The sequence below is a fragment of the Lepidochelys kempii genome, chromosome 2 (assembly GCF_965140265.1).
Source record: "Lepidochelys kempii isolate rLepKem1 chromosome 2, rLepKem1.hap2, whole genome shotgun sequence".
NCBI lineage: Eukaryota > Metazoa > Chordata > Testudines > Cheloniidae > Lepidochelys > Lepidochelys kempii.
In genome coordinates this window covers 17,908,897-17,933,308 of record NC_133257.1, presented here as the reverse complement: position 1 = coordinate 17,933,308, position 24,412 = coordinate 17,908,897, and the positions used below count along the sequence as shown (strand labels likewise).

Below are 24,412 nucleotides of genomic sequence, written 5' to 3'. Positions count from 1 at the left end.
CTACTGAAGACCAGGCTGAGTATGATGCAGCTTGTTCCTGTATTGGTTCTGTGGTGGTAACACTAATGAAAGTGTTTTGTCACTCCTGTGTGCACATGTGACTCAGGCACATACAGATCATATATGTTGGGAAAGGAGGAGTCATTTTTCTGAGCATAACTACACTTTAAAAAACAATACTTAGAAAGGTTTCAGAGTAACAGCCGTGTTAGTCTGCATTCGCAAAAAGAAAAGGAGGACTTGTGGCACCTTAGAGACTAAGGTTAGTCTCTAAGATGCCACAAGTCCTCCTTTTCTTTTTGCAAATACTTAGAAACCAATTACAGGCAATACCAACAGATTGGTAAAATGACTCATTTCCCACAGACTTTAAAGACAATTATTCGGCAGTCAGTATGGGGGCGGGGGTACTGTATCTGCAAAATCTCTACAACAGCCTGGAAACATGGCTTTTCCATGCATTGCTTAAGGCAGATCTAGGTAGAAGGGGGTGTTCTAAGGCACTTAAAGACCGAACTAGTTAAGCACAACTCCCACTGCAAGAACTGGCAGTCACACTAAACTTCATCTGTTCCAGACTTCCCCAGATGTTGCTTCTATGCTCCAAGGTCCTGACCCTGCAACATTAAAGTAAATAGGACTTTTCCCAGATACACCAACAGGAACAGGACCAGAGCTTCAACAGGGATTTCTAAGGCCAGCATGGCACAATTGCTTGACCTTAACAGATCTCCAAAATCGTAAGTGGTCTGGCTGCAAAGGGTACTGAGAGTGGTTGACTCACCACAGCAAAGATAGGAATTGTGCATCTCAAAATGTGTTGAGATGCAGGTCATATGAGGCAGAAATAACTTTTCAGCCCTGGGGCGAAGCAGACATCTCAGATGAAGAAACACGAAGCAGATGGATGGCAACATGTATATCCTTACATATACAACTGCTGCTGTAAAGGTCACAAAGCACAGATTAGCAGCTCAAAGCATCAAGTTAGTTGTGAATAATCCCTGCAGGGTAAGTTTTCCAAAACTCTATGAAATTAGGTTGGCAGCTCATGAAAGATGCAACAATGCTCCCACATCTTGTGTAAAATCATGGGAAACTGCACCCATGTTCCTCACACCAGCATTTGGAACCAAAGAACTTAGAAGTGAAGTCTGCATGCTAGTCAGAAGAGAGAATCTTGAACCAAAGGTATATCCATAAATCTAATGTCCGATACTGTGTCACAGGGTGAGCTGGCCTTTTAAGGGGTTTGGGGCTCACCCTCACCTGTGGCAGGTTTAACTCAGCTCTTCAGGTAAAGGAAATTAGTATAATGAGCATGTGAGGGGGGAACTCAGAACCAGGTCTGCTAAAAAAATATGAGACAGCTTGTGACCATTCAGAGGAGAGTCTAAAAGGGGCAGGAGGAGAGTTCCACACAGAGACACTCCCCATAGGGTCCCAAGCAAAGGCCTGGATTGTGCAAGCCTCCAAAGATCAGGAATCAACTGGGAAGGCTGGAGTGAGGGGAGGAAGTTTGCGATGAGGACTGGGACCAAGAATCCTGCCCCCAAGGTCTATGATCTAGCTAGGAAGGCTGGATGTAAGCTCTGTGTTGTTTTGTATTTTACATCAATAAATCAGACTCTTAAAAGGAAAGAATGACTGAGAAAACAGCTGCAGCGTGAAGTGTGATTAACGGGGAAAGGAAGGAAACTGAGGGAGCAGCAGGGCTGGAAGCCAGACCGGGTAAGCTCTGCTTCATTTAGGAATAGTTATTGACTGAATACTATCACTGACCATTTGCAGAGAGCAACATTCTCTTTCCCCCAGCCAGATCCACAACACCCAGGCTTGAATGGCAGGCAAGACGGCAATGGAAATGAGATCCGCTGACCTTCCCAGAAGATCTGCATGCCGGGGGTGGCGCGGTGGGGGCAGTCAATGGCTATCTAAGAGGAGGAACTGACATATGTGTATTTTGTGACAATCTTTTGACCAGCCTTTGCTAAGTGCCATTTTACAAATATCACCAGAAGGATGCTTTCAACATTGCATCAAACCTATTTAAATACTGAAAAGAGAGTTAATTTGTCAAAGGCACACAAAAATTATACAGCTGATGGTATCATGCTCTGTCTTACCCAGGAATTCCGCCTGACTCGAGTTTGTTTGCAATATCCACATCCCATGACCAGACATCAAACTGCCACTTCCGTAGGCCCAGCACCCCACACAGCACTGATCCAGAATGTATTCCAATCCGCATGTCAATGTCATGCTTTGTTCTTGACCTAACATATCTGTTTTTGTTAAGGGGTTAAATACACAAAGAAATACAAGATCAGCTCATGCCATCAACTCCATAGAAGGCTGTAACTATGATCCATATGGAAAAGTCACATCTTTACTGCATCGTAACAACTGTCCTGTAGGTCTTGTCAGATAACAGGGCAGCTGCAGAACTAACATCATTCAGAGGTTTTACGTGTTTAAAAAATGTATAGTCCATAAAATGCAACACCAATTTGACATGTAGGGATACTTGGTAGCCTGGTACAATTAAGAGATAACATTCTGGGTCACAGAGTACATGCAGTCATAAAATAGGTCAGAAACCTGGATTATCACAGAGGTGCTTAATTGCGGTTTGATGGCAAACATATTATTCCTATTTTACAGAAATATCAAAGGAGAGAGAGAGAGAGAGAGAGAGAGAGACGTTTAAATGGAAGCAACCATACGGTCCACGGAGTCCTTTCCCATAAAAGCATAATTGAACATTTAACACATCAAGAGAAACTATTATAGTTAAGTATCAGAGGGGTAGCCGTATTTCTCTGGATCTGTAAAAGTGGCAAAGAGTCCTGTGGCACCTTATAGACTAACAGATGTATTGAAACATAAGCTTTCGTGGGTGAATACCCACTTCATCAGATCCCACGAAAGCTTATGCTCCAATATGTCTGTTAGTCTATAAGGTGCCACAGGACTCTTTGCCGCGATTATGGTTAAGATATACAATGTTCTCATTCTATCCTCCTCCTACTTGGAGTAACTCATTACTTTCCAAAACATCCCTTTTCTGGCTGACATTTTCTAGGGTTGGTCTTCGCCCAAAGGTGAAATATTTGTTAGAGGGTTTGGACAAAAATGCTTCTTAGAATATGAAGGGATTGAAAAAAATATATACATTTCCCATTGTAACAAAAATCCCTGTGATCTTTTTTGAGCGGCTCTGAAGTCAAAACGGCTGGGGTTGCATACCCAAAATCTGGCATGGAAATAAGCCTTATTAAAGAGAAGTATCTTGGGCCATGTCTACGCTATGGGGACTATAGCAGCACAGCCAGGTGCCTTAGCTTTACCAGCATAAACCTATAATGTAGATGCATCCTACAGCGATGGAAGGGGTTTGTTTGTCCACTATTGTTGGACCACCACCTACCTGAGCAACAGTTGCTATGTCGATGGAAGCATTCTTCCATTGACCTAGTTGTGTCTCCATCGGGAATTAGGACAGCATAGCTATCGTTCTCATGAGCCTGGATTTTTCACACCCTGGAATGCTGTAGCTATGTCAACTTAAATTTTAAGCATAGACCAAGCCTTGGGGTGTGCTTGTAAAAATTGGAGATTTGCCCAATTGAAAATTGTACCCTGCACACTCACAGAGTACATTTTTCACAGGGCTTTGCATGAAGCTGATAAAATATGCAGCTAATGGAGGTTGTGTTATGTATGCACGCATGACTATCTTAGCTATGTAGCGAAGGTGCCAAAGCCCCGGCAGATCTTGTGAAATGTGACAGGGCTAGGGAGCACTGCTTTGCTCTTTGTATGGTTTGCAGAAAGAAGCACTCCTCTGATATGTTTTAAATGTGCCAGATCTGAGGAAAGAACAGAATGCCTTCCCCAACTTCCCAAGATACCAGGTTCACAAGGAGAAGTGCTTACTTTGGCAGCTCTCCTAAGGGGCATGGGACATGACATGTCCAGGTTGCCCATGATACAGATAGTTCCAGATTTATGAGCTTGCATGCACCATTGCCATTTTTTTCCCAGTCTAAGGAATATTGTGCACACAAAGCCAATGTTGAGAGAATGTTACAGTTGTCTGGAAATCAGGAAATGCCAGAGATAAGTTGCATAAACAACCTTCAGCTCTGCCCTGTTGTGTGTATCATGGTAAAATCCATTTTACAAAAATTGTTCTCAGAGTTGACATTACTAGGCAACTTTGTTAACAGTCTCAGAAAGAAAAACATGTGCTTGATCATCAGCTGGTTTAAATCAATGTAGCTCTACTGAAGTAAATGGAGCTCCACCAGATGAAGACTTGAGCCAAAAGATGGATTTACAATGATCTTACACTAAATTAGTACCTTCCTTTCAGACTGATTCCAATGCAGTGTACGTGGAGACACTAAACTAACTTTGCATCCCAGAGGTGGTCCTTCCAAGGACTTTGCCTGGGCAGTGTGGAGCAGCTCACAACTAAGTTACCTGTGCTATACCTACTGGGAGGACAAAGAGTGTATTGTCTTCAGAGCTCTCAATCTAACACTATTAATGAACTCTAAATTTTCCTTACCGACCTCCCCCCCACTACTGTTTGCACTAATTAATATCCTTGCTGGCAGTCTCAGAATAAATAAAGTGCACGGCAGGCTGAAATTTGCTATTTCTTTGTACAGTCCCAGTCCTGCTACCACTGAAGTCAATGGCAATGATGCATGATCACACCTTAGGACAGACAAAGAATAAACAGCTGTTTCACAATTCACGAGCTGCACATCATAGACTCAAATCTGACCTAGACAGATCATGTCTAGGGACAAAAGGATAAATCACCAGTTTCCATTCAATCCTTGGCCTTTGATTGCTGTCAACAAGGACATCAATGCAGTGTGTGAAATTGAGTTTCAAAAAGGGAGAAAAATTATATAAAAATGAGAGGATTCTAGAAAAAGCAATTCACCTTTATTGCCCTCTCCTGCACATTTTCTTAGAAAAATGATGACTATAATATGTTCCTATGCAGCTGTTATCCTGCTAGCCCAGCACCTACTTGTCAGATTCAGACACCAGGAGGTCTCAGTGACCTTGGCAAGAGGGATGAACTGAGATTTACACCTTGATAAACTATTTTTTGGCACATTTCCTCCAATGTATTGAACAAAAACATGTTTCTCTATAAACAACAAGCACACCCAGCTTTCTTACTCCACCAACATTGTGTTCAAACACACCGATTGTGGTAAATGACTTGCCAGTGTCTCTTGACCTCTTGTCTCTTGGGATTCTGAATTTTGCTCTGCACTGCATCTTCACTGCTATCTTCACTGCACAGCATCTTCACTATCTTCACTGCAACTATGCTCATTTTTATACCAGCTGAGGAGCTAGCCCTATATGATTACCAAAACCAATTAGAAAAGGCACCTAATTTTGAATAATTTGTGCTATGTCAGGGTGTTCAAAAACAACTTTTGAACGTTTTAGTGCCAGGGCACTTTCTTTACCATACATAAATCTCTCTGAATTCATATATAACAGAATAAGGAGTAGGTGGGTCAGGTTTCCCAACAGACCAATACGACAGGTCAAAAAGCAGTCGTTTCTTGGGAAACAGCAGGAAACTTGGCAGGTCTGCTACTGAGATCATGCATGGTAGCGGCTTTTCTTGAATTAATGTTACTTCGATTAGAGACTATGCATAGACAGACTGGTTTATAATGAAGACAAGCTGTTACACTATTTCCTGAGTTGAGTTTCAGTTGTGTGGTGAGACTACTTCTCCTGTCATAATAATAAATATTCTTTCAGCTGGCACTTTAGGGGGCAGGTATCCCAGACACTTAGTCATCCAAGACTCCTTGACCTGCAAAGTAAGTGTGTTGGTAAGGTTTGTTTGGATTTCCACTACTGTGCAGGGAGACCCCTGTCCCTTTGATGGCACTAGAATTCACACAGCCACACAACCTCCCTTCTCCGAGTGAAGTAAGCCTCAGGAACAAAGAAATTCCAGGGGGGAGTTAGCCCCAGGCCGAGAGAAATTCAAGCCAGCTGAGCAATCACAGAAGCCAGCTTAACATGGACTGTTGGCCACCTATGTTACCAGAGATTCATAGAGTTTAAGGCCAGAAGAGACCATCTAGTGTGTACCATCCTGTATATCAGTGGTTCTCAAAGCCAGTCCGCTGCTTGTTCAGGGAAAGTCCCTTGCGGGCCGGACTGGTTTGTTTATCTGCCGTGTCCACAGGTTCGGCCGATTGCGGCTCCCACTGGCCATGGTTCGCCACTCCAGGGGCGGGAAGTAGCACGGGCCAAGGGACGTGCTGGTCACATTGCACAAGAAGATCCCATTTTTATTTGGCCTCCAGACCCTATTGTTACTGTTATAATTTATTTGTGTTACAATAATCCAGATGATCTGACATAAGATTGAATAAAGGGATGCAGAGATAGTAGATTCTATTCTTGCTAGGTCCTTAGCAGCTCTGTCTTCTTCTTCTGTTAAATTTGGGTATATCCATACAGCTGCATGGGAAGTGGTCAAAGCTACAACTTGATCCTGGGAAGCAGTGACTCTGAAAAAGATTTGAGGGTTCTGGGAATAATCAGTTGAACATGAGCTCCCAGTGTAATGCTATGGCCAAAAGAGCTCATGCGATCTTGGGATGCCTAAAGAGGAGAATCTCGGGTAAGAGCAGAGAGGTTATTTTACCTCTGTATGTGGCACTGGTGAGACTGTTGCTGGAATACTGTGTCCATTTCTGGTGCCTACAATTCAAGAAGGCTGTTGATAGATTGCAGAGGGGTGAGACAAGAATGATAAGAATGACTGAAGGATTAGAAAACATGCTTTACAAGATAAACTCAAGGAGCTGAATCTTTTTAGCTTATCAAAAAGAAGGTTACGGGGTAACTTGATTACTGTCTATAAATATCTACCTGGGTAACAAATATTTGATAATGGGCTCTTCAACCTACCAGAGAAAGGTACAGCATGCTCCTCGGGCTGGAAGTTGAAGCTAGACAAATTCAGACTGGAAATAAGGCATAATTTTGAACAGGGAGAATAATTAACAATTGCAACAATTTACCAAGGGTTGTATGGATTCTCCATCACTGAAGATTTTTAATCAAGATTGGATGTTTTTCTAAAAGCTGTGCTCTAGAAATTATTTTGGGGAAGTTCTATGGCCTGTGATACAAAGGAGGTCAGACTAGATGATCACAATGGTCTCTTTTGGCTTTGGACTCTATGAAAAAGCCTTATCAGTAATGAGATCCCAATGTGCTAAATGCTGACAAATACATAAGGAGACATGGGTTCCTGTCCCCAGGGAATTTACAATCATTGAGGAAAAGTGACCTATGAAGGACTTGGCAGAAGATATGCTGTCAAGTTTGTACAAATGACTTTATCTATATAAGATGGACAAGGTGGGTGTGGTAACCTCTTTTATTGGACAAGCTTTTGATCCACACAGAGCTCTTCTTCAGGTCTGGGAAAGGAACTCCCAGCGTCACAGCAAAATGCAAGGTGGAACAGATTGTTAACATAAGTAGATAGCACATATTGTAAGGGATCTTTCAAGGTACCGTGGCCTGTTAACACCTCTGCAGTCTTAGGACAAAAAGAGGGGGTTAGTGGGTTACTACACTGCATATATTTATATACATAACTGCAATATTTAATATTACTCATAGGGCTTGTCTTCACTACTGGAAGTCGACCTAAGTTACACAACTCCAGCTACATGAATAACATAGCCGGAGTCGATGTACCTTAGGTCGACTTACCCCGGTGTCTTCACTGTGCTGCGTCGATGGGATACACTCTCCTGCCGACTTCCCTTACTCTTCTTGGGGAGCTAGAGTACCAGAGTCAACTGGAGAACACTCTCTTGTCAGTTTAGCAGGTCTTAGACCCACTAAATTGACACCCGCCGTATTGATTGCAGCAGTATCAATCTCCCCGGTAGTGAAGACAAGCCCATAGATAGCTTTTTTCCACCTATAACTTCTATAATTTGTGCTTTACTTTGGTTGTGGGACCCGAAGCAAAATATCCACCACACTCTGCAATACTTGGTCCATTAGTTTTGTCAGCTCCCCACCTAGAGATCAGTAACAGCAAGGTCCATTATTTAGTTGCATTTTTATTAATTATCTTCAAGCTCCTCTTAAATTCAGGACACAGTAATATAGGTGCAGTCCACAGTAACTCTCTAATTCCATGGGACACATCCAGGATTAGGAAGGAAGGCAGGTGGAAAGGTGGGAAAAACAGGAAATGGAATACACAAGAGATTGGAAAGGAAAACAGCAGTAATAAGGGGAGGAGTTTTGGTGTGGGACTCACTGATTTGATAAGGAAGGCAACAACAGGAGGAGCATTGGGAGAAGGATTCATTGGACCAAAAAGTGGGTGGTTTTGAGGTCATGGGTGAAAAAAGCCAAGAATGCTTCTTTTGTAGTATTGGAAATTGGGCACTAGCAGGGCAAAATACTTGACTATAAATGGGCTGCTGAAGCCTGATAGTTTCAGTGCATATATCTGATCAAAATATGCAGAACTGGCATTAGGCATAAGTAGACTAAGCAATTGCTTTGGGCTCTGAGCAGCTCATGGGGCCCCCTACTAATTATTAGTATGAGTTGTGGGGAGTGGGTGGAAAGGTTCCCACAATATTCCTGCTTAGGGCTCCCAATGGGCTTGGATCACCTCTGAATACCGTACGCTACCAGAAACAAAGCTATATACACACTGGGGGTTCAAGCTGTAACTAAAACGTTCATAGTTCTGGTAGAGTTAAGAGGCAACCTTAACAGAATAAGCAAGCCTATTTAGCTGGCAAATCTTATATAACTTATAAATTTCTCTCTGACCTAGTATTCATATAAAGCCATTGCCACTGCTGTCTACTTACTGATCTTTGATTGTCAAAGAGATTATAGAAAATGAGCCTGCCTCGTTTTATCCTAAGCAACCTCATCTTTAAAAAACTGCAGCAGTGAAAATGAATAACTGCTAAATTCCAATCTGTGGAAATACACTGGCCATTGTCTCCTCCTCCACCTTCTTACTATCATCTTAGATGTTATGTTATAGATTCTAAATCCTAGTATTTTACTTACATTGATTCAGTTTCTATGAATGTGGACCTGGTGCTGCTTCACAGATAAAAAAATTCTGTCTTGCTCCAGTAAGTCAATAATCCATCTCTGAAGCCAATGCACCATCAAGATAATATTTGAAGAGTTAGTCTGTCTAGCAATAAAAATGCTTAAATAACAGACCACAGGACAGTAGCAACAACACAAGAGGACAAAAAAGAAAAGAATTACCTGATAGTTTTGATCATGCTGAGTCCCATTTCAACACAACAGTGTGCATGGTCTTGGCGAGGTTCCGGGAGCCCAGAAACACAGTAGTAACAATCCCCCAGGATCTTAATTCTAAGGCAATGATGTTCCTAAATTAAATGTATCAAAACAGAAAGATTTTTAGTAATGGATTTGTATTTGCAACACAAGCATGGAGGTGGCAGTGAAAAGATATTGGAAGGAAATGTAAAAGGTTTTCACTATACTCTGTGTGTGTATGTGTGTAACTAATACTACCTTGATTTGTTCTGATTTTGAAAATTAGTGCCTTTATACTTCTAGAAAAAAAATATATATACATATATACAATTACTTATTTTTTGTGGGTGTCTGAAGTTCTTATTGCAGGTGTGTGAAGTTCTTAGCAGGGTTGGATGAGAAGTTAGGCAAAGGTCCCAGAAGCTGCACAGTGGGTTAACTGGAGTCTCACATTTATAAAACAACAGAAATATATAGGGACTGATTCACACCGTAACGTGCCCTTCCACTGACTTCACTGGCCATGGATCAGGCCCACAGAGAGGAACAACACATTCCCTGTCCGGGAAGATATTGAACACTGGGGACAGGGAATAAACAATGTAGTAGGAAGGAATTTCCATGGTTTTCCTCCTCTGCCTCTGTCCCTTACAAACAAATCAGAGCATATATCCAGCAATGAAATGTGGTCCATTACATTTAATTATAGTAAGAAAACAGTTCCTTAGTTTCTCATGAAGCAATTACTGAATGAAGGCTACAGGCAATGTTTTGGAGCACCTCTACCCCTCTGTGACAGAGTGCTAGGTATGAAAGCCTGAGTCAGCATTCTGTTCACAGCTGCTTCAATCAGGCAAAGCAGATTGTGCCTAATTTGTGGGTGGGGCAGGGCAGAAAGGCTGATTAAGCCATTAGTCAGAGCCCACAAATAGGCACAGGAAGTAAGTAAGAAGGAGGGGAAGCAGGCAGTAATAGGGAGAGAGAGATTGCTCTCCCCTGCTTGTTAACGGCACTATGTATGATGTGAAGATAAATAAATAAACTGCACAAGGTGTTGGACCAGCACAAGGGTTTCTGTGTAGTCTGTCGACTGAGACAGAAGCAGGACCCAGGAGGACCTGTTACACCCTCCCTCCAAGATGTTTGTTAAGGGAAAAAACAAGCTTAAATAGTTAGATTTAAATAGTTATTTATTTTGCTTTGGATTTTTTTTTCATTTTTTTCTGTTATCTCTTTGTTCAGGTCCACAAGGCAAGAAAATATAGAACAGCAAAACCTTTTGAATCATACCTCCAGGAGCATTTTCCACCTCTTAAAAAAAGTTTTTGCTTCCAATAAAATTGCAGACATTTCCAGAGCTTGATCCAATACCCACTGAAGTCAGCAGACTCCCATTGATTTCAATAGGCTTTGGATGAAGCCTATATTCCAAAATAAAATAAAAAAACAGATGTCATTGGTCACAGATACAGTACATATTTATTTGCATACCATCCAACTAGAAATGTTCTTCAACTTCAAGGGAAACTGTAGTATTTCATCATATATAAAGATACTTCTGGAGTCTATAGTAATGAACTGAAACACCATATTATCCTGTTTTTAGATCATTACTTTGGCATATCATTTTCTAGTGAAACAGCACTCAGAAACACCCAAGTATTCACGGGTTCCACTCTCCACTGTACTTGATGAAATAAAATTCATTTTTTACAAAATCCCCAACCCATCAAAGCACTTAAGACTGTGTTCAATTGTAAGCATATGCTTATGTGCTTTGCTGGATTGTGGGCTATGGTTGAGAATCAATGTGCTGTAATTGGAATTACAGGGTTCAGGGGTACAAATGTGGGTTTTCTAGAGCTGGAAGAGACTTTTCATGATGAAAAGTAGTTTAAAAAATATATGCACTCTAACACCAGATCAGTGTATGTTTGTATGGTAGCAGGAAACCTTTGCAGTAAAGACGCAGACATACAGTACAAGGGAAGCAGTGTAGAGATTTCTCAAACTCCTGCATTAACAATAAAATCTGGTCTCCTTTATCTATAATATTTATTTTAGCTCTTTTCTCCTTGATGTCCCAAGCAATCTCCAGTGTAAGCTGTACTTCAATCAAAAGAAATGGAGTGGGAGCACAGGGGTGCACTAATAACACCGGGGAACATGATGACTGCAGGTGTCATACAGCAGCAACTGCCAGTGCCTGCCATGCCTCTGGAATCGGTTATTGGCAAATTGACTCTATGCTATCATTTACATTACTACAGAATCAAAGTGGAGTCTTGAAAAATAGCCTCAGAATATTCCTTTCAAATACTTAAGTGGTGAAAGTGACCTAATTACAGCATCACTTGGGACCAGAGCTCCCAGTGAAGTCAACGGAACCTTTGGGTATGCAGGGAAGGTGAAATCCAAGCCGACTGTAGAGGCCAGATTAAGCTTATGCACCACATAAGTGCTACTGAAGCCCTCAGTGGGACTTGAGTGGTGCATAGGCCTTGGGCTGGCCCTCTGTACAGGGGTGGATTTCACAATGAATACAGGATCAGGCCCTTGCAGTGCAATGCATTGCTTTTGGAGTGTAACAAGGGATGTTAAAATGAAGTAAAGCTTCTAAAACTGTAAACATTATATCTGCTCCTTTCCTCCCCTTACACACATGCATGCACACTATTGAACTACTAGTAATTCCAGTTAGGGCTAAAGGGATATCTTTTCTGATTGGTTTGGGACACCATCATTCCTAACACAGAGGTACGAAAGGTTACTTTCTGCTCAGAGATGTGACTCCAAGTCAAACAAATTTATGTTGGTGGAAGTTGATCAGTGATACCAGAACTTTTACCTTAAAGAGTTTCTGTAGCATGTTCCCTCTACAAGGTTCTAGGCACTTTTATAATTACTAAAGAACAGAACAAGAAGCAATGGTCTTAAGTTGCAGTGGGGGAGGTCTAGGTTGGATATTAGGAAACACTATTTCACTAGGAGGGTGGTGAAGCACTGGAATGGGTTACCTAGGGAGGTGGTGGAATCTCTATCCTTGGAGGTTTTTAAGGCCCAGCTTGACAAAGCACTGGCTGGGATGATTTAGTTGGGATTGGTCCTGCTTTGAGCAGGGGATTGGACTAGATGACCTCCTGAGGTCTCTTCCATCCCTATGATTCTATGATCCTGATACCCATATTCATAATAAGCTGCACTGCTTCTCAAATAGTCCCATTGATTTCAGATGGATAAATTATATTTTGCTTTTATGCTGACATACTATAATAAGCATTGTGTAGTATTATACTGATAGGAGGCCACTGGAATAAGGTAATGGATTGTTGAACAGATTCTTTTCCACCGGGGACAATTACAAAAATGATCAGTTGATGATTCGCCATTCTAATTTAGACAAAGAACAAAAAGTGGTCAACTTCCAGGTAACAAAAGGGTCTCTGATAGAGTAACTCTTATTAGGAAAAAGTCCTTCCAGTGATAAGCTTGTATGTGACACTAATATGCCTGGTTATTCTTGAAATATCAGACTGTTCCCTATAACACTTATTCGCCATTAACCAAGTATCTAATTTGAAATCTCATGCAAAACTGGAACGATCTCAGTGGTTTGGATCTTGGTGCCTCTTTAAAAACAGTGGGTGAAATCCTGGCTTAATTGATGTCAATGGTAAAACTCCCATAGATTCTAATGGGTCTAGAATTTCACCCTGCATGTTAACCATCTGTATAAAAAAATCCCCAAACCAAATTGTTGCCAAAAAGAACAGTAATGTAGACAAATGATAAGAAATACACATCCTTACCTGTCACATGCTAATAAGGGTTTGTTGCATATAAGTGTGAATATATGTGTGAGACTGCTGACATATTTTTAGCACGATGCTGGCTAGATAGATGCTGCCCCCTTCAGAATACCACCTCTACTCTGTTTTATCGAGCAAGCACCCTACCCTCTCTTTTTAAAATCTCTCCTAGAAATGTCTCTCTTCTGTGATGGCCACAATGAGTCAAGAATATTCAAGGTCTTACCTGCCTTGTTTTTGTTTTATAAAACAAACCCTGAACTGAATCATTGTGACGGGCTCAGTGTCAACGCGTGCGGGAGCTGAGTAACAGTGTCACTGTGCTGCCCACACCAATTCCTCCTGCCGTTTATTTCCACCACTTGTGTCACATCTAAAATTTAGATTGGGGAGGGACCAGGGGTCAGGTTTATTGGTTTATGGCTGCTCTGTGCCACTGGAGAGGTGCAATGCAGCAGAAGTGTGGCTGTAAATTTGGACCCAAGTTACCTTTTGGAAGTGCCCAGCACATTTCTCAGTCAAAGGAAACAATAAAGAGGAATAACCTGCCCTGCCTTTAGTATTCAAGCCTATTGCTGTATACTAGCCTGATTACAATAGATGATTAAAAAGCTGAAAGCTTATGTAAAGTGAAATCCAACTTTATGCAGAAAAAAAAATCAACTGCAAAATGATCAAAATGCTTTTAAAAAAGAAAGATGAACTGGTTAGAGCAATATTTCAAACCAGCAGTTGCTATTCTGCTCCTTGATGATGTCTCATTCATCCTCTTCTGTTCCTTATGTTCTCTTCCTATTCCACTTCCCTCCTGGAACCCCAGAAATTCTCCTTTTGCATGTGAATGACAGGCAACACTGCTCAAAAATACATGCATTAGTATCACTCATCCCCCTGTGATTAGCATTATTTTCTGTTGGTTCCGATTAGTGTCAAACTGTCTACTGGAATACTTCCTTTCCCTCTAAATCAGTTTCTTGTCTGATTTGAATGACAGTGTTTAGGGGCCTGATCCTGCCATCCTCACTCAAGCAAGACTTCAACTGAAGTCAAAAGCAGTTTTCCCTGAGTAAATTGAGCAGGATCATGCCCTAGATGATCAGCAATAACAGTTCTAACAGAGATCCTTAGCAGTTAATAGGGAGTTTTTCCCCAATCCAAAACACCTTAACCCAGAGCAAAAGGGAATTTGCAGTCCTACTGTAAACACATGAGCTAATTATGACAGAGTAGCATGTGAATGATTTATGCTTTGGCTTATTAAAAACACCAGCAGTGACTGGAAAGAAAGCAAAGCAAATTGGCATAAAATAGAGCTGAAGAAATGAGTTGCTCAAATATCAAACCACTGAAACACACAAACAGAAACTTCATTAACATTTCTTGTCTCCTCAGGCAGAAATTCCAAGGAAAAAAAATAAAATAAAAAGATTGATTGCATTTCGTAAAATAAACCCAGCTTATCAGAGTTCCAGCTGCAGTGAATTAATCATTCCACCCGCTTTTCAAAGGAGCCCAAAATGTTCACTATCAACTAACCAAACATTCAGTTTTCACAAGTATTTCAAGCTCGACTTCATCATCCGTAAGTGAGGAATCGGGTGAGGTTGGAGTGCAGAACACAAAAAGTCCCTCAAAATATTTGCTAGAGCAAAGGTTTCCAAACTCTTTAATCTGCTATGTGGTCCATGTGATAAACAGATTTTAAGGTCAGAAGGGACTATTACGATCATCTTGGGTAACAGTTTCAGAAGCATGTAAGTGACTTAGAAACTGAAATCTCATTTTCAAAAGTTGCTTTACAAGCCTATGTCCCAGTGAAAATCAATAACAATTAGGTTCCTAAGTGATTCTTGAAAATGGAATTGTTTCAGAGTAGCAGCCGTGTTAGTCTGTATCCACAAAAAGAACAGGAGTACTTGTGGCACCTTAGAGACTAACAAATTTATTAGAGCATGAGCTTTCATGAGCTACAGCTCATTTCATTGGATGCAGGTGAATCTGATGAAGTGAGCTGTAGCTCACGAAAGCTCATGCTCAAATAAATTGGTTAGTCTCTAAGGTGCCACAAGTCCTCCTTTTCTTTTTGAAAATGGAATGTAGGCGCTTTTGAAAATTTTGGCCCTCATTGAGTTTGATTTTCTGCATAAGGCTTATGGAACTAATCATGTGCATAAAGTGAAGCGGGTGCCTAAACGTTTGCTAGATTGGGGCATCATGTGGATAATATAGGTCCCTTGCTGACCTAATAGGCTTTTTATAGTCTCTAATACTATAACTATATGAAAAAAAATGAGCTTTAGTAGTGGATAATTAAGTATTGGACACCGTCAGAAAAAAATACTCCAGAATGACCTTTAAGAATGCAAGACTTCAAAGAGAAGTTATGGAAACTAAAGGTTTTCTAAAATTGTCATTACACATCTACAGAAAGGTGAATGAAATGCTTAGTTAAATGTCACTGACATGTACCTTAGCAGTCCAATTAATTCTCCCTCTCTGTGCGACATACCATTAATCTAACATGTTACTGTATGATGTTGAATTTTACTCCCTTATTTACATGTATATATGATGTTTAAATAGTCCCTTTCAACCAGAGATTCCAGAATACTCTACACCAACTACATATACAAGAAGAAAAGGAGGTCTTGTGGCACCTTAGAGACTAACCAATTTATTTGAGCATGAGCTTTCATGAGCTACAGCTCACTTCATCCGATGAAGTGAGCTGTAGCTCATGAAAGCTCATGCTCAAATAAATTGGTTAGTCTCTAAGGTGCCACAAGTCCTCCTTTTCTTTTTGCGAATACAGACTAACACGGCTGTTACTCTGATACATATACAAGGATTCACCAAAGAACAAAATGCAGCCACCACGGGCTGGAACACAGCGTCTGATTAGTAGGACACTGCAATGCTACACACAGGATAGGTTAGATGAGGAAATGAAGAAGAATACTGTATCTGGTGAAACTACACAAGGAATTTAAAGAAGATTGATTGTCATTACCCAAAATGGAATTTGACCAGGACTCCAAAGACCTTTTGCAAAAAGTGTCATGGGATCTTTAATAACCACAAGTGCCTGGGATCTTTATTTTACACTGCATATGAAATATATTATCTCCAGTAGCATCACACTGGTTCAAAGGGAAGAATGCCACTTACTAACTCATTAAGGTCACATCCTGTAGCTGAGGTTTCCATGGAGAACTCCCATCCAAGTAAGGAGCAGGTACCACCCTGATTAGCATAGGAGAGTTGATGAGATCTCAAACGGAAGAGACAAAGGCCATAAAACTTGCTCTTCTCCTTTAGAAGATCTGCTCTTACATAAAACCTATGCATGCTGATATTTCATGATAATATTTTAATGTTTCTTATCCGTGGGAACATACTTAGTTTTTATTAGGGACGGGTCCAAACTCAAACCCAGGATCTGAACACATAGGAATTTGTGTGACAGTGTCTGTGTGTGACAGCGTATGTGTGTGAGAGAGAAATCTGGATCCAGATCTGAATTTTGTGGTTTGAGCTCATCTTTCATTCTTAATGACAGTGAACTTGATAGCCAGCTGGTGTAATAGAAGCCTTCAAAACTACAATCATTTACACCAATTGAGGATCGGATCATTTCTCCTTAGTTTTTTATATCTAAAACTGCATCTCCACACAGATGACAGGGACAGAGACATATGGCAAGCAATTTAATCTGGTGGGCCAGATAATCGCTTTTCTGAGATGGGGAGAGAAAAATAAATAGCAAATATAGCTATTACTTCACCAAAGCTGGAACTTTCTTAGCCATACACATCCTGCAAAATGCAGTCAGTCATTTCCCCCCCACCCCTCCTCAGAATTTCTGCCTGAGGAAAACAGAAATATTAATGAAGCTTCTGTACCAGTAGATTGATATTTGAAGAACTCATTTCTTCAGCTCTGGTTTATGCCAGTTCAGTTTGCTTTCTTTCCAGTTGCCACTTGGGTCTTTAATAACCATAAATCTTTTGAAAATGTTGGAGAGAGAGTAGGAGAGAGAAGTAGCAAAATATATCATGCTATTATATTTTTCTTCTAAACAAATGGTGGGCTGATGTCTGCTCTTAATTCAGTACAGCTTATGAAATTTGTTACTAATAGTAATAGTCATATACATCCACATAGACCAGAATCCTTGGCATAACTCAGGCCTAAGCCTTTAAAAAATGTCAAACAGCAGATGCTGCTTCTGTGTTCCATATAGAGGAATCAGACTAACAGACACAGTTAGTTAGCTAAACTAACCAGAAACTTGCTAAGCTGTGAAGTAACTTCCTTTTTCATATTATCAGCTTTATGCCTATAAGTTTGTAAGAGAGATTCAGCAGATCAAGCTGCTATTTGACATAGTATTATAAATGTACAATATTATTAATGAGTAAATATGAATGTATAAGGTGTCAATTAAAATTTAAGAAATTATATCAAAAATTTAAAGTTATCTAAAGCTTTCTGTAGCAAACCTTTTCATTTGAGGAAGAGTCATTGTCAAGCCAATCTGAGCACAGAGTGTATTGCAAATTGTTTGAACAATGCTGTCTATTTTAAATAGAGATGTGATCAATAAAGCACATCTTAAATGGAGTAAGAACTGGCTAATTAACAGATCTCAAAATAGTTGTCAGTGGTAAATCATCATAAAATGCGGGTGTTTTTGGTGGGGTTCTGCAGGGATCAGTTCCAGGCCCAATGTTATCCAATACTTTAAGCAATGAGCTGGAAGTAAATATAACATCACTGCTGATAAAATTTATGGATGACACACAGATTGGCAGAGTGGTGTATAATGATGTGGAGAGGGCAGTCATACAGATCTGGATCTCTTGATAGGCAGGACACATTCAGATAAAATGCATTTTAATATAGCCAAATGCAAGGTCATACATTTAGGAATAAAGAATGCAGTGCTTCTGAAAAGGATCTAGCAATCATACTGAGCAAACAACTGAACATGAACTCCCAGTGCAATGCTGTGGCAAAAATGACAAAGGCAACCTTGGAGGTATAAACAGAGAAGTGAATAAGAGTAGGGAAATGATTTTACTCCTGTTTACAGCACAGGTAGGACCAATACTGGACTACTGCATATAGTTCTGATGCGCCCATTGTAAAAAGTATGATGAAAAATTGCAGAGAGTGCAGTGAAGAGCCACCAAAATGATTCAAGGGCTGGAGTCTTACAGTGAGAGAGTTAAGCAGCTCATTGTGTTTAGTTTATCAAGAAGAAGACTGAGAAGTGACTTGATTACAGTGTATAAGTTCCTTCCCAGGAAGAAAAAAGAGTGGGTACTAAAGGACTCGTTAATGAAGAAAGGCATAACAAGAACCAATGGCTAGTTGTTAAAGCCAGACAAATTCAAATTAGAAATAAGGAATCACTGTGAGGGAGATTAATTATTAGACAAACTACCATAGGAAGCGGTGAATTCTCACTCTTGAAGTTTTCAAATCAAGACTAGATGCCTTGCTGGAAGTTATGCTTCAGTCAAATACAGGTTATTGGGCTCAAAAAAAGTGGTGATTGGAATAAATTATATGGCCTGAGTTATCCAGGAGGTCAGACTAGATGATCTAACAATCCCTTCTAACCTTAAAATCTATTACATTTAAATTCATTCTTCAGTCTGTACCATAGCTAAGCAACACAGGTCCAAAGAGGAGTGAGAAACCTCATAGAGCTAACGGGCTAGCTATATAATTAATGGTTTCAGAGTAGCAGCCGTGTTAGCCTGTATCCGCAAAAAGAAAAGGCGTACTTGTGGCACCTTAGAGACTAACAAATTTATTTGAGCATCAGCTGTAGCTCACGAAAGCTTATGCTCAAATACATTTGCTAGTCTCTAAGGTGGCACAAGTACACCTTTTCTTTTGACATAATTAATGTTAACTATTCTGACAAACTCCAAAGAGGTCAGTAAAATTATATCGATATAACTGACAACAGAGTTTGCCCTGGTATATTTTACAGAATCTTTTTTTAATTAAATTTTGTAATAAATATGCATCCATCTCACTGCAACACTTTTCTATGACATGTGGGAACAGGAATTCATGAATGACAGAAATGCGGTTGTACCCTATTTAGGGCTGGGATTTTCAAAAGTGCCCCAGTGACTTAGGGGCATATCTCATTGAAAGTCAAAGGATCTTGTGCTCTTCATCACCTAGCTGTTTTTGGACAATCCTACCCCAAAAGCCCATGGAAGTTAATGGGAGTCTTTGGTTACCCTTAATCTACAATGAGATCATGACTGGCAGATATATGGCTCAGTCTGGACCCACATAGAGTAAAGTCAGTTATCAAATAGACATGAAGTGAATGCAGTACTCGTTTGGAGTTGGGTGGGCAGAACTTCATGCTATAGAGTGGGGAGGCAACAGCCCTTCTCCTGACAATGCTGGTGCAAATGCCCCTGGAATTCAGTACTGGGTAACCCCCTGTCAAGAAAACTGACAGTGTGAGGGAATTCAGAGAACAAGCAACGAAAAGGATACTGGATCTCTTGAGTTGATTTAGACTGAAGGAGCTAATTGCCTATAGCTTGGCTAAGAGGTGGCTCTTGGAGAACAATCATCTATGCATATCTGAAGGCCATTAAGCCCCATGGAGAGAGCAATTATTAACGCTGGTCTGAGGAGGTATAACTAGGAGTCGATTCCTGATATTAAAGTTTAGATTGAGCTTATTATTTGCATTACTGTAGCAGCTAGGAGTCCTAGTGATGGACCATGACCCCACTGTGCTAGATGCTGTACAAATCCTCAACTCCAAGATGACCCCTGCCCCCATAGAATCTTTTAGGCACTCTGTGAAGGGGCAGCACGCACCTGGGCTGCCTTAGGAAGGAATTCTGGCTCTCCCCTGATCTGGAAAAAAACCTGTGTTTTCAGAGTGCAGCTCACCTTCTCCCTCTTGCCTGTCCAGCTCTTCCTGCCTTTCCCTGTCCTCTCCTGGCCCACTTGGTTACAGAAGGCAGGACCGACTAGGCACACAGTCCTTGTTCTTCCCCTCTGCTCCCCTAGCTCAGATCAGAGTAGGTCTATGCAGCTGTGCAGGTCACTTTGGAAATCAGGCTGTCCATTTAGGTGCCTAGATGTGGACCCAGAAGCTGAAACGTTAGGCATCTAATTTTGAAAATCTCAGACAACGACTCTACTCCCTGTTCTGCTATTGCATCCTGTGTGACATCGGGCAAGTCGTTTAACCCCTCCGGGCTTCCTTTTCTCCACCTGACAATTTACTTTCACTAAGTGATAAAGAAGCAGTTGTGAGTGTTTAACCTGCATCAAAGACAAAACCAATTTAACTCCTTTCACTTAGCTTGCTTTGGCAACACAAATCAGCACCGCACAGCCAGAGAGTGGGCATTTTTTGTTTGTTGGCAAAACAAATATTGTAAGTAGATCTTAATGCACTGGCAATATGCTAATGCTCTGGCCCATTACCAGGGCAATATTATACACTTGAGAAAGTACATTTCCTTTTCAGATCACAAAGGTTGGCTCAGAAATTACACTCAGTAATTGAGAAATAGAGTCTTACTTTTCTTGACCTTGATGTGCAAGTAAAGAGCCTATGCTGAGGATCGCATCAGTGTGGGGAGATGCACACCTGTCCTCTGAATAAGCACAATGCACAGGAAACTAAAGAGGGACCTTATTAAAAGACTTTGAGACATACCACAATGTTAGTAATGCCGCTGTACCGGAAGCCAGTCGAAAAGCAGAAAATAGGAGAACCCTCCCAAAAGAGTTTATAATGGACCCAATTCTGCCACTCAGCACCTTTGTCTGCAAGAATTCCCATTGGTGAGCTAGGAGGGCAGGTTCTAGTCTGCTCATGTTGAGTAGCACCTAATTCCACAAGTCACGCCATTGTTTCCAATGGGACTATATGTGGCGTTAGGTATTGTCTAACATGAAGAAGGGAATCAAAATGTGACCCTAAGTAACAATACTTGGTGAGTATGATGGCTGGGCAAAGAAAGGCCAGTGACAATAATAAATCTTTGAACCTTTGCCCAACTCTTAGAATCAAACTCTAAATAAATCTTTGAGCTATTTAAAATGTTCAGATCAGTCGATTTCTCTTCCAGTATTCATCTTGGAACAAAAGGAGACAACTCTCTGAAAGCCTGCTCTCATGAGATTCTCAGCCTAGTTTTGCAAACACATGAGGTTCAGATGAGCATGTGAACTTTTGGATGCTTATCTGAACTGAAACCTAACTGCAGACCTTTGGCGCTTCACCCATCCCTAGTGGCTATGTCCAATCTCAGTTGGTGAGGAATTGTAGATGCAACATCACGCCCCTTTGAAAATGAACTGCATTTAACTCACATGTGCTAGTCGATCAAATCTGGCAAAGAGTTCATTCAGCATTCGGACCAGCTCCTGTGCTGACAAGGTTGTGGAGAGGTTGGTGAAACCTTTAACATCTGCAAAAAGAATGCTAAACAAAGAAAGGGAAAGGATATTAATATTTCAATCCATTTCTGCCATAATTGGCAAGATAAATACAAAGAGTAATCCTGTGTATAGTGATTAGTATGGACTCTGCATATGTGAAAAAGTGATAGGCAAATAGCCAATGTCTGGCCAGGGTGTAATTTAAGGAGAGCGGGAAATTCATTAGCTCAGACGCAGGGAGGGAACATTTTAAAGTTATTCTGTCTTTGCTATGGGCCTTACTCACTAGACTATTTGCAGTACAAAGAACTAGTATTAAAAGTACTAAAATATGAGCAGAAAAGTACTAAAAAACTGCTTCATAAAAGAATGTTATAGTAATTTTCATACTTTGTGTTTCTATAGGTCCTTTCATCAGAGGATCTCATATCACTTATAAAGCACTAACTAAACTTTTATATTTAGCATAATTATCCCATTTTATGATTGAGGAGACAGAGACACAATGGGGTTAAAGCCCAGATCCTCAAAGGTAGTTAGGTGTCTAATATCTAATGAAATCAATGGGAATTAGACACCTAAATACCTTCAAGCACTGGGGCCTAAGTGACTTGTCCAAGGTTATGCAGCAAGTCAGTGTGGCAGAGCTGGGAACGGACGGTACAGAGGATGGTCTAATGGATAGAGCACTACAGAGGGACTTGGGAGACCTGGGGCCAACTCCTGGGTCAGCCACAGACTGCCTGTGTGACCCATAGAGGTGTTGTGAGGATAAAATCTGTTAATGATCGTGAGATGCTCAGATGCTATGGTGATGATGAAGGCCGTATAAGTTGATAGACAGAAACCCAGAAGTCTTGACTTCCAGTCTTCAGCCACTAGCTGACACTGTTCCTCAATATATAGACTAGAACTTGTCTGTGTACACAACCTTTCTTGCTGGGGGCACAGTGAGAGCTTGACACTTCATTCTTTGGTCTTCAGGTCTAGCCAAATTATGCTCACAGCTAGACTCAAAAGGGGGAACATAGGTAGATTTATGCCTACTTTATGACTCTCCAATGCTGTCAGCCCTGCTCTAATATGTGCTCAGCAGCCAACAGCCCAAAGGGCCATTTTAGCAACCAGAGATGGAGAGAGCAAAGAGGGGTGGACCCCTGTCCTCTATTCCTACAATAACAACCACCTCAAATTTAAGAATGCGGGGAGGGAAAGGCTTTAACAGTGCTTAAGCACGCACAGACACACTTGCCCAAATAGTCTGCTATATCTAAGGCTATGTCTACACTACAACCTATGCTGGCATAACTTACGTTACTCCGGGATTTCGGAAAAACACCCCCTCATCAACATAAGTTACACCGACATAAGTGCTTGCGTGCACAGTGGTTCTCCTGCTGACATAGCTTCTGCTGCTCGCAGAGGTGGTTTCATTAGGCCGACGGGCGAGCTTTCTCCCCTTGGCACAGAGCTTCTTCACCAGATACACTGCAACGGCGCAGCTCCACGGGGACAGCGGTACCACTGCAGCGTTGCATGTATAGATATGGCCTTAGATGCAGAATAAGAATTTCCCTCCCATTTCCGATCTAAGCATGCAGAAGCACAGACTTTGGAGGACGAAAACCAAAGACGAGGAAAGCAAGGATTTGTTTGGGGAAGAAAGTAAACTTCAGCACGGAGTGTTTCAGCTAGGCCCAGAACTGCGAATAATTTGAAGCCGACTTCATTGAAACTTCATAGTAAAACAACAATCAGTGGTGCAGCTTGAGATTTAGCAAAGAGTAACCCAGTTGAAGAGCTTCAGTATGTTTGCTGAATAACTAAATGCTAAATCCAGACTAATGCAAAAATTAGATTATGATCAGGAAGAAGGTAAAATGTGGCTAAGGATAATTCGCTGCTTTCCTAGAGGCAAAAGCTAATAAAGAAATTGGATGAAGGTTCTAAGAGGCTGAAAATCTAAAGCAGGACTTTTCCTAGTAGGTTCTACTAGGGCTCACATAAAAAAAAGGGGGGGGGCATAACAGTTTTAAAGCACCTGTACAGCAATAACCATTTTCAAGTGGGAGATAGGTGAAATATTTTCATTCTTCATCTCAAAACCTTTACTATCAGTGTTTAATTACCCTTTACTATCAGTGTTTAAAAGGCAGAGGCAGCATTACCTAAGTAACAATAATCTGCTCCCCATTTGAATTATTCTACAAAACCAAAAGGAGTACTTGTGGCACCTTAGAGACTAATCAATTTATTTGAGCATAAGCTTTCGTGAGCTCCAGCTCACTTCATCGGATGCATGTGATGAAGTGAGCTGTAGCTCATGAAAGCTCATGCTCAAATAAATTGGTTAGTCTCTAAGGTGCCACAAGTACTCCTTTTCTTTTTGCGAATACAGACTAACACGGCTGTTACTCTGAAATCTACAAAAACAGTTACTGTAACAGAGGACGAGAAGGGATAATAAACTAAATTTTTATTTAGTGTTGTCTAAACCTTTTGTAAAGGTTCCTGGTACCTTCAGCCACATCCAATACAATAATATGTGTGGCTTGCTGCCAAGGCCACAGGAGTGTCAGAAAATCAATTTACACTTTGTAAAAGTTGATCATGTTGTTTATTGAACTGGCCCTTCCGAAGTTATATAGGGGTTTCATTTAAAATCTAGACAAATGCTTTCCTATTGAATCATAGACCTTAATAAGAAGATGCTTCTATGATGGCAGTTTGATTACTCTTTCCTCCTGGTATGGGACAGACTCACGACAGACATTACGGGCTAAGCTTGATGTTCT

General features: G+C 40.9%; 1 protein-coding gene across 2 annotated transcripts in view; it reads right to left on the bottom strand.

Annotated features, from left to right (window-relative positions):
- Nucleotides 1-24,412, bottom strand: part of ADCY8 (adenylate cyclase 8) — a 179,010-nt gene that overhangs the window by 67,718 nt on the left and 86,880 nt on the right. For both annotated transcript variants that reach the window (XM_073330121.1, XM_073330122.1), the window contains exons 4-6: nt 21,549-21,660; nt 9,343-9,470; nt 2,127-2,285 (exon numbers count right to left, since the gene is read on the bottom strand). In XM_073330121.1, coding sequence (XP_073186222.1) covers nt 2,127-2,285; nt 9,343-9,470; nt 21,549-21,660 — 399 coding nt within the window. The remainder of the gene's footprint in view (nt 1-2,126; nt 2,286-9,342; nt 9,471-21,548; nt 21,661-24,412) is intronic.